The 11,120-nt window shown below is 36.3% G+C and overlaps 1 protein-coding gene across 1 annotated transcript in view; it reads right to left on the reverse strand.

The window, feature by feature from the left end:
* Positions 1-11,120, reverse strand: part of ROR2 (receptor tyrosine kinase like orphan receptor 2) — a 79,201-nt gene that overhangs the window by 3,903 nt on the left and 64,178 nt on the right. Inside the window, exons 5-7 of the mRNA XM_072415051.1 lie at positions 4,963-5,090; positions 2,726-3,040; positions 774-1,019 (exon numbers count right to left, since the gene is read on the reverse strand). Coding sequence (XP_072271152.1) covers positions 774-1,019; positions 2,726-3,040; positions 4,963-5,090 — 689 coding nt within the window. The remainder of the gene's footprint in view (positions 1-773; positions 1,020-2,725; positions 3,041-4,962; positions 5,091-11,120) is intronic.

Consider the following 11,120-nt stretch of genomic DNA (forward strand, 5'->3'; position numbering starts at 1 on the left):
TTATCACGGCTACCTGTAAACAATAAGATACTGGTTACAAAAACTGTATACTGCAAACGAGAGTGGCATACTGTGTGTAAATTGCTTCTGTCTTCTGATGGCAAAAACACTAGATCCTAAATGTAAACCTGAAAGACATGTCTTTTTTTATTATTGAGTATGTTTGCATCTCTCACTATTGCCCTGATTTAAAAAAGTTCTCCAAGGCTGGAGAGAATACACCTTCATCAGTGAAGCTGGGTGATTCAGCAAATCTGGAATGGATCTGGTCCAGGATTGAAAACATTTGCTAACAAATAGCTTGACTTTTGGGAAATCCATTACAGGTTTGCTGGATTACCCAGCTTTACTGGTGAAAGTGTATTCTCTCCAGCCGTGGAGAACTTTAATAAATCAGGGACTATGTATGAATTTGTTGCAAATATTCTTAAGCTGAGATAGCTAGTAACAAGCTTCTTGTTTCACGAGAACAGCTCTGATGCACTGTTTTACAAGTAACAGAAGTGTTGTCACGTTGATAGACTGGCTGATAGGCTACCTATCCAGTCAAATAGGCAGCACAACAGTCAAATGAAGGTACATCCCTAATAAGCTGGCATTGGCCCAGAGATTGCTTTAAACAAGAACTTCTGCTACTTGCAGGGTGTCCAAGCTAGACACATTCTAACATAAGGGACTGCTTTCATACCCCCATACCCAAACAGAAAATAAAATGCTTTACAGGAACGTTTCCAATAAAGTTTACAGACAGATTTCTTCATGCCAATACTTACGGCAAGCAGGCACGTCACACAACTCTGTTCGCACATTCTTGTTCAGTGTAAAACACCAAGGTCCCTCCATTTGGCCCCCAGGGTTACGACAATATGCATGCCCCCCACCAATTTCTGAATATTCTGCAGCAGAAAGTTGGTGACTGTGTGGGAACTGGCTGTTCCATGGTTGGCACTGGTGTCCAGACTTGGTTACACTGACTGACCCTCGATAATCTGTACCAGTTCCATTGTAACACTGCTGGTCTGAAGAAAGAAACAAAGGCACTTAATTAAATTATAGCACAAACTTTAAAAATAACACAGCATTATTTTTTCACGTGAGAAGTAGAAACAGACATTTCATACTGGCACATGCCCTAGTCACGTTTTTCAGCCGTAAGTAGATGCCTTGCAGATTGTATATATAAATATATGTGTGGTTTGGTTTTTAAATAATTCTAACGTTAGCAATGGAAGTTTGTCACAGACAGCATGGATCGTAATATATACACTTTTACAGATTTGTTCACATGTAATTATACAAACATTTGTTTGTGTATATTTTTGACTATTCACATTTTTAGCATTGTGTTGTCAGTAATAATTCGCCTGATACAAAGGGTTATGGTTTAATATAATAACTATTACTTAAGTAAAGGCCAGCAACACCCAATTTGTTTTGGGTAAGGTGGAGAAGGATAAGAACCTTTGCTGATGTCTGTCTCCCTCCTGGTGAATTTTCCCCTCATTTCCTGTCCCAGTGACAGGGCCGGTAAATACAGAAATGGAAGGGGGTCTTTCTTAAATAGGGACAAGGTCAGCAACAAAAACACTTATTCTAGTGGAGTGACAACATTAAAACTCTTTTCAGATTTTTAATGTTGTATGTGTCTCACTGATACTGGAACTGTTAAAATAAATAAGAAGATGGTTACCAGCATTGTATAACCCATGACAAAAAGATCACAAAATATAGAAAAAAAGCAGCTGAATATATATGCATTTCCTGTAGAATCTTAAGCTTGTCCTTAGCCCCTCTCTCTCCCCACTCATCCTGTAATTGTGAACAGTGAATAACAAACAAGAAGAGAAACAAGAAGTTTACAAATTATTTTATTTTAGGATACTTATTTCTCTAGATCTTCTGGTTGTTGTTTTGATACATATTTCTCTGCTTATCTGCTTATCATTTTCTATATCATTTGCTCAGTTTAAGTTATTTTGACTTGACAGGCTTCATGTCCCATGGTGGCAAATGTTATATTTTTGCTATGGCATCAGATTTTTCTAGCTCACATCAGTAAATTCCATATGTAGTTATCGATCTAGGGGTCCTCCTTGGGTCATGAATAAACAGAAAGCTTTTTTTAAAAAAAGCATATGTAAAAGGCTTTGTACAATGTACCTCTAAACTAATAGGAGCTAGTAGCAGATGTACAACTGAAAATGATCAGCTCTGATAAAATGATCAAATGGGCCTTCCATTGAGCCCCAGGACAGATCTGTGTGCTGCTGTTCTAAAACTCTGTCTTCTGGTTCTCCTTTCAGCTAGGTCTGGATTGTGTATTAGCCCTGCACATCTGGTGCTGGTGTCACGGCATTTACACATGCTAAACATGAGGACTAACCACAGAACAGAAACAGACAATGTTATACATCAGCCAAGCTGTCTTTGAAGAGTATTTACAAACAATAGGCAGATAATGTGTCTCTTTTTGTAACATGATCCATTATCTCATACTAATCAGTGAAACTATTTCTATGTGGGCCCCAATGACATCCAGCAGAGCTTGCTGGGAGATGCCACTTTCATGAATGGTCCTATTACACCTATGACCTCGCACCCATGCTTAGGTTCAGCACATAGTGCAAATCGGAACCAGGACACTGGATGGATACTTCATAATCAAAGAAAGATGTCTGACAGCCACACACACAGAGCTGCATACTGGGTAAAAACAACAACTTACATCTGTTTATCCTCTCCATTGGGATTCCAATTCGCATGCAGTTTGCAGCCTCAGGGCTCTCTGGCAGGGGCAGTTCTTCACAGTTTGGGAGGTGGAGCTGCATGAGTATAAGAGGATTGGAGCGAGCAATGTTGTATTCCTGATGGCACAGGTCTTTTTCCAGTACTTCACACTCATCCCGACATAACTCCCTTGGCTTTGGGGTTCGAGAGCGCTCATCACAAAGTGGGAATACAAAATGGCAAAATGAAGGTATGGCAAACTGGGAGCACTGGTCTGAGAGATGTGTAGATGTACCAATCATGGTGAATGCAGCTGGGAAGAAAATAGCAACTTATCAACATTTTGTAAAACAGGACTCAGTCCAAATAAAAATATTTCTGTTAAATGTGGATTTCAAATTGCCCAGTAAATGTTCAGAACATAATCATTTCCATGCCAGAGTTCCAAACTACAAATGTTTTGTGTTAACTCAGCTTTCCCTAAAAGCAACACTTTGTGCTAGATTTAGTAGATTGCTAAAACAGTGTTCAGCCATTCAATTACAGTTTTCTCTTTGAAACCCTGCAATGTTCTACAAATATGTGTTGATTCTGCCAGTAAATCCAGCTAATGCAAATTCCATTTGATTGGATGGTAACAATTCTGTAGTGCTCCTGAATTCAAAACAGTTTTGTCACATTCATGGAGGCTTGCACAGCTTGCACTACAATCTGAATAAACAATTTGCAATCAGCAACTGCCCACAGCTAGTCCTGCTCACATTTCTGAACTACCAGAACAGCCTATGCTGCTTAATTCCCCCCACTTTGTGCTGCAGTGTCTGGAGGGGCAAAGTGTCTGATAAATAAATGAATGAGGATATGGATTAGATAGTCAAGGTAAAGGAGGAATTTTAGTTTATTTTATTAGGCTTGTGCCTGACTAAGTAACTGGATTTGATACTTATTTAGACTGCCTTACAGGAGACTTACTTTGTTCTTTATTTCTACAGCCCTAAATTAGACTTTTGTTACAGCAGAACACCCTACATCTAAATTGTTTTAACACATAGGAAAGATTAATATAATATTAATAATAATAAAAAAAAGATCACCTGCTTACATTATTTGTTCAATATGTAATTATTATGTGAGACATCATGTTTAAAAAATTTGCATGTAACTAATAACTGCAAGAGCACCAGAATAAATAATACTTTTAAAAACAGGAACTACTGCATTACACTACAATACAACTACTTCTACATTAGCTTTAACCTTTAAATATAAATGTTTCATTAAAAAACTTCACTAAACCTAAAAAAAATTCATGTAAAAATGAAAATGAGTGTTTTATGCTGATTTTAACATTAGAGGGCGCCAAACAATAACACTAAATCTCCATCATGACGCTGCCCTGGACTACTTGTAATAACTTCCATGAAGAAACGTAACTACTCCCTACTAAGTGTAGTGTGTTAAGATGAGCACTTATAATCACTATTCATTTTAGGCACAATAAGGGAAAAGTAGGTAAATGGTCAGAATTGTGTGGATCTTGGCTTCTTGGGTTATACACAACCACAAAATATTTATTTTTTCTTTTTACTGAATACAGAAAGATCTCAATAGATTTAAAACTACTTTTATAAACTGCATAGTTCCCTGTATCCCTGTAATAAATAGCACAATGTATTTAGATTCTTGTATATTTACATGACGGATTTAGAGGGCCAACTAGTGACAGAATCCACAGGGAGGAGGAATAGGCAGAGCATGCAGCTTACATTAAACCCATTCTTCGCTCTTCTGGTCTGTAATGGTGTGTTACTGCACATTTATTTACATGCAGTAATTCATTTAGAATGGGCTGCCAATACATAACCTCAGACATAAAAATTATTTGCAGCAGTTTTTGAAAACAATAGCAGTGAACTACAACACACAAATATATAATGGTGTGTTGCAGTTGTGGGTTGAGGTGCCATTCTAGATATTGGCTCCACAATGCATTACAGTAAAAGCAGTCTCAAGAAAACCTTAAGGGGCAGAATATGTGGGCTGCCACTGTTGATCCCCTATAAAATGCTATTTGGCTGGCTATCCCTGACTTAATATACAAATGTAAATAATAATTGTATCAACATGGCAGTGCAGGCATTTTTTCATAATACACAGATACCATTTATACATTTCTGTAAACCTTTTTTTTTCTAATAAATGTATAAGAGTTCATTTGCTTTTTTTTTTTTTTACCTGTAATTCGGTTTTCAATTTCACCCTGCATCTGTAGGGAATCCACGTAAATGCTTCTGTTTCCAATGAATCTGGCACAGGCGATGCCCCTGTAGGGCTGACAGAACCCATCTTCTTGGTAGTCATCTCTGAATGGAGAAAAAAAAACACACTTAACAACATTCCTTGCGTAACGCTACAGATGTCTACTTGTCAAACAATACCACAATTATGTTCCACAGAAGAGTATATGTGTACTAGTTATGCACCACAATAACTACCCAGGTGTTGCAGGTATACAAATTTCGTGTTGGGAATACAGAGTTCTGCTCATACAAGAAATTTTAGGCTTGTTGACATAATTTGACAATTTTGCTGTTTTGATGTGTTAAGTTTTTGTTTTGGTGATTGCCATTAGTGGAATAATTTACATCACTGTGTTGTAAAACCTCAAGTTAACAAGTTAACACAGACACACAGAAGATTTTGGAAAGCCATCTGGTCTGTAATATAAATATATATATATGTGTGTGTGTGTGTGTGTGTGCACTAAATGCTGGCCCCTTTATTCAAACTGTGGAATGAGTGAAAAAAATATTAATACAAAAACAGCTACAACCACAAACACACCTTAACCATCAAGGTGGCAGACTTTGACATACAAAACTACTAAAGTCCATGCATTTTGATCATCACTGTAATATGCCAATAAAGAAGTAATGTATGTGAAGCATATGTGTTTACCATCACCGTCTTGCTCTAGTGGTAATTCCTCTTTTAGGATGTCCTAAGAATTCATGTTAGGAAGTCTATGGGTACCCTTTGACACACGGTTAGAGTTCACATACACTGAACAACAGCAAGACTTGTAGGGTGAAATTCACATACACTCACAGAACAGTTTATATTTCTAAGCCATAATTATAGCAAAACTATAAACAAAAACACTTCATATAATTTTGTCTGACACATAAACATAAAGTTCCCTATTTAACTGGTTCGAGACTTCTTGCTATTGTGACATGAGCTGTATACTGTCAGATTCTGGTTGCCAAATGGTTAAAATGTTATACAGCAGCCTTCAATGTGTTGGGGTCATGCCTAGCTCATTTATAGCACAGCTGCATATTGCAGGACACAATGTACATCCTGGGGCCATGCAAATGTTCATTGAGTCAAGGAATGCTGCATGGCTATAGGGCATTCCACACACACTAATCACAGGTTGTTAACCTGCCCCAAATTCTACTTTTCCCCCAAGCAACTTTCTGTCAAATTCATAGTTAATTAGCTATGGATGTATTCATTGTACATTATAAAGGATGTTTTCCAAAAAAATGTTTTTCTGTAGAATAAGGCTTAGGGCAGAGAGGGATGTAAGTATAATAAGTACATATTTTATACAATCAGTGGAAAATTGTATCTACATTATGCTGTGTAACATATTATTGTATTTTTTGTCCTTGAAAGGAGAATTAGACATGGTTTGTCTCCCCCTATACAGGGCATATACCAAAAAAGGGGCCAACCTCTGTAAAATTGAGTGCAAAGTGAACAGGCAATGTTTACTGGAGAATTAACTGTGTTGAAAGTGTGCTTATTTGTTACAATGAAATATAAACGCTTTCAGCTATTTGCAGTGGATATTGAATAGTGGGGCTACAGTTAAACTTGATTTGTGATTCATAGCCCCACAGCAACATTTAAAAGCTAACAATGACTAGTACGTAAACCTTGAATGAGAGAAATCGTACATTTCCACTTTGGGAAATCAAACCCAGACCCTTGGCTGCTGTATAAACATGCTTTCAAGTCTACAACGAGGAGAAAAGTATTGTGTAGGCATGACCACACACCCTTCCTATCCAGATCATGTAATGTGACTGACAGTTCATGTCATTCTGATGCTTTGTTACCAAACCTTATCCTGCTATAACCTATATAAAACCCATTCACAAAAATTAGTGCTAGAGCCATAAATGCAGTAAGTAGTTAGGTAAAGCAAACAAGGCAGTATTTAAAGTAAATCCTAGAATTTCTTTAACTGTAGCTGTGTGTGCTGCATCCTCTCTACAAGTACTCTGAACAGCCGTGGTATCAGTTGTTGGAGCATAGCTATTCCAGTACTGTCCTACCTTCAACGCCATATGAGCTAGGACACACCACTGAAAGCAAGGGGTAAGACAGAAGGAAATCCAAAGGTGCATAGAACAAATCTTTGCAGACAATATGTAATAAGGTCACTAACCAGATACTGCTGTCTGTTCAGACATGCAATCATAGTGTCTGGAAAAGGATAATCCTCCAAAACCAACTTTCTTTGTCTCAAGATTTCATGTGACACAATTCTAAGAGTCTCAAGGAAAGCTGATCCTGGAAGATGTGAACATGAGCCTTGCAATAAACGACATAATTTTGAAACACCTACATCCCACCATAACCACTACACAATAATGTGAGGTGCACTTTATTAAGTCCTTGTCCAAGAGGAAGCCAGTAAACCGCTGCTTTTTTGTGACAGTAACCTGGCATACCGTCAAAATTTACTAACACTGGCAAAGAACAGATTCTATGTATTACAAAGCCTGGTGCTACCACGTAGTGCCTACAGGATAAATCTGTTCCAAAACTGCAAAATGCAACCACCACTCCACTAATCTTTTCTGCAATTTGTGCAATTAATACATTTACATTGAAAATTAAACCGGGACAATTGGTGTTCACCTAGAATATCAGAACGTGAGAACAAACAATTCCCTAAACCACAAGACATTGACCAGGTTATGAGACCAATGCAATTTTTACCTCCATACATCACCTCCAGTAAGTGACATTTATTTCTCAAGGGGATCCACACATGGTATATACCCTGCAACAGTTCCTTCAGGTTATGTGCTTGTTCTCTAGTCTTGAAAGAGTAGACAGTGCTTTACAGCACTTGCAAACTTCATAACAGTAGTCCTGATTGGTACAATATTTCAGAACTCTTTTTTTTTACTTTTGAATAACTCAAAGATTTGGAAAGAAAGCAAGTTGTAATAACAACCTGTCATAAGATATTGCTTGTGTTCATTTTGTTTCCCCATGGCCATGTTGAAGTTATTGTCTTTGGGGGGGTGATCTGTAATGTTAAAACCATTCTGCTATGGTATGCGAAAGGTCAGAATTACAAGGTCACCTTGCATGATGTTCTCATGAGCTGATAATTGGAAGCAGTTGCTTAGTCCCCTGTAAGGACTATGGAAAATAATAGGCAGCTTAAGGGTTAACACGTTATGATTATGAAAAAGGGAATGTCCCCAGCCACCATGAAAATAACTATATATGTACGAGCATAACTAATTTTATTAGGTTTCCATCCTTGTAGGCCTTTTGTTTTAAATCACTTTATAGCAGTAAGTGTTAACGAATACTTTTGTCCAATACCCTTGTTAAAGAGGGGAACAAAACACTAAGTAACTCTAATTAAAGAATGTTTATTTTAATGTTTATTCATTTTTGCATTGTCAGCATAATATAGGTAATATATCTCAAACCTAATTATTTTTCTGAACATGTAAACACTTTGGAAACTATAAATTTATACTACAATGGGTCTTCTGTTACATTAATTGAAATCTCTTATGATCTATGATCTGTACCTAATCTATTTTGGAAACATCAAAATCATCAAATCAATCATCATGGACATATATTTTACAGTCTGATTGAACAATCACTGTGAATCTTTTATAGATTTACCAATGAAATATGGAATAGGAGAGTTGACCACCTATGGTACCTTCACAATAGTTTGAAAGCAAGCGAATGGCATGTATCTTTAGAATAATAGATAGGAGAGAATTGAAATAAGTGTCCTATTTACACATCTGCCTTTACTCACCCTCATCATTCAAATATTTTAAGCTTATAGTATAATTTTTCCATGCGTGTGTATTATGACATACATTTTGGCACATGAAATGTACAGCCTAAGGGCATGATTATGCACAAATGAATTTTATCCATTACGTAGTCATCACCATTCTCCTTCCTTAGAAGCAAGGGAGTAGAAATTGCATACAAGGGAAACCTAATTTCAAGTTTTTTTTTCTGAGTTTAAGAATAACCTTCTGTAACTTTTCATAAATCTTCACAAGTCAGCAGAAACACAAATGTCATCATCATAACCCAAATCTAAAACTGAGCATTAATAATATAATGTGTTCTTGTACAAATAAAACATTAGAGGACAACACATGAGTCCATGGCCAGAAAACCAATTAGGTGAAAAACTGCACATTTCTTTCCTTCAAAATACCAATAGCCTTTCTGAGGCTTGCGATTCTGTAGGGAAAAAGTAATTTGTTTTAAATATGTTTCCTCTGAATGTGCCAAAACACCAAATAAAGACTTCTAAACCCTTCCTAAAACTAACAGACATTACTGAATGTTTCAACAAAGAAAAAGAAAATACAGTCCATTAAATTCTTCTGTTTCCAAATAATTACAGATGAGGTCAAGATTAATGGAAAGAAAATACCTCAACATAGTATTTTGCTTGGTAATTACTTAATACAATTTGTATTTAAAATAAGAAGGCATTTATCAAAATCCACTGGCTCAACAATCACAGTAATCATCTGTCTTAACAGTTTACAGGTGGTGGGGCTATACTCATGTACACATTGAACAAACTGAAGTCATACATGTTACAATTGCCAAGGGCTACGGTGTTGATGAGCCGGAAATGTATTTTATTAAATTAAATTGAGTTTTTTTGTTAAAATAAAATAATTGCAGTAAATGCCTCTGTTTGGAGAGCAGGTCTTGATTGTAATCCTCTTGAACAGAAGGACTGGTCTGGGAGTTTGCCTAAACACGGTCAACGCTAACAGACTTTTGACAGGTTGGGTGTAAGGTAAGAAGTCCCAATGCTGTAGTTTAAATACTTGAAAGAATTTGTATTGGATGAAATCGATAAAAACACATCATTCCAAATGGCTGTTTCCCAGTAATAGACTGAAGGAACATCCTAATTCGGCACAATGCTAAAAATATTCATATCACTCCCCAAAAGAGCCTCCAGAAACACAGACCTTTTTTGATAAAGACATCACATTGTGTTGGTAGGAATATCATTGTATTCTGTATTCTATTTTAGGAGTAATCTTTTCCAGCATAGTAGGCTGTATAAACAATTTTTTTGTAATGAATTGAAATGTAAAAGTAAGGCATGTTTTATTGATATATATGTATATATATAAAGCTAATGCACTCCTTTAATATTCATACCCAACACAGGTTTACAATACAACCTCAGTGACTATGAACTACAGAAGCCTGACATTTCCCATGACAGTATAGTGAAATTCAGTCACCTTTTTACTGCATATAATAATGTGTAAGGTACTTTGCAGAGAGAGTCAGATTACATGTGTTCAGGAGAAATGTTAATATACAGGCTCGTTAGCAGAAGATGGATTTACACCTTGGAAAGGAGCTCTGTAGATACACCAACGCAATCTAAACTGGACACATTTTTATCACCTCTCTGCCAAAAAGCAAAGAAGGAATGTTAAAGAAATTACTAATACTTTTCAGCGTAGTCAAAGACTATTCGCAGAAGAGTGGTTAACGCTAATCCAGATGAGTACACCAATCCTATTTTTTTATTCAGAAACCTGATAGTAACAGACAAGCATTAGCTGTGTAGAAATCCAGGGCCCACCACCTTACATTCTTCCAGACCACACACAACACTCTTAGTTCTCATACACTATTACAGCCATCTCTGCATTAAAGGTATTCTTGTATCTCAACTATGTAACTATATACCAATCTGAAATAAAAGAGGAAAACATTACTGTCCAGAGATGTCCAGAATTGTCCTATATGCCCTTACTATTAGGAATAAGTGTAACTTGTTAAAAAGAGGGTAAAAGTTTATTATTGCTAAATCTACAGAAATATTATTAATCAGAAGGTGCTGACATATAGGTTCTCACACTTTCTAAGTATATCTGTCTATAGATTAAAGGTAATAAACTGAAGTAAGTAAGTATAGAAGTATGTGCAGGCATCACTTGAATGCTCCTGTTAGTAAGACTCACAAAGACCAAAAAAATACAGTATATATATGTGTCTGTGTCTGTATATATATATATATATATATATATATATATATATATATATATATA

This window comes from Pyxicephalus adspersus, chromosome 6, assembly GCF_032062135.1.
Source record: "Pyxicephalus adspersus chromosome 6, UCB_Pads_2.0, whole genome shotgun sequence".
NCBI classification, from domain to species: Eukaryota; Metazoa; Chordata; class Amphibia; order Anura; family Pyxicephalidae; genus Pyxicephalus; species Pyxicephalus adspersus.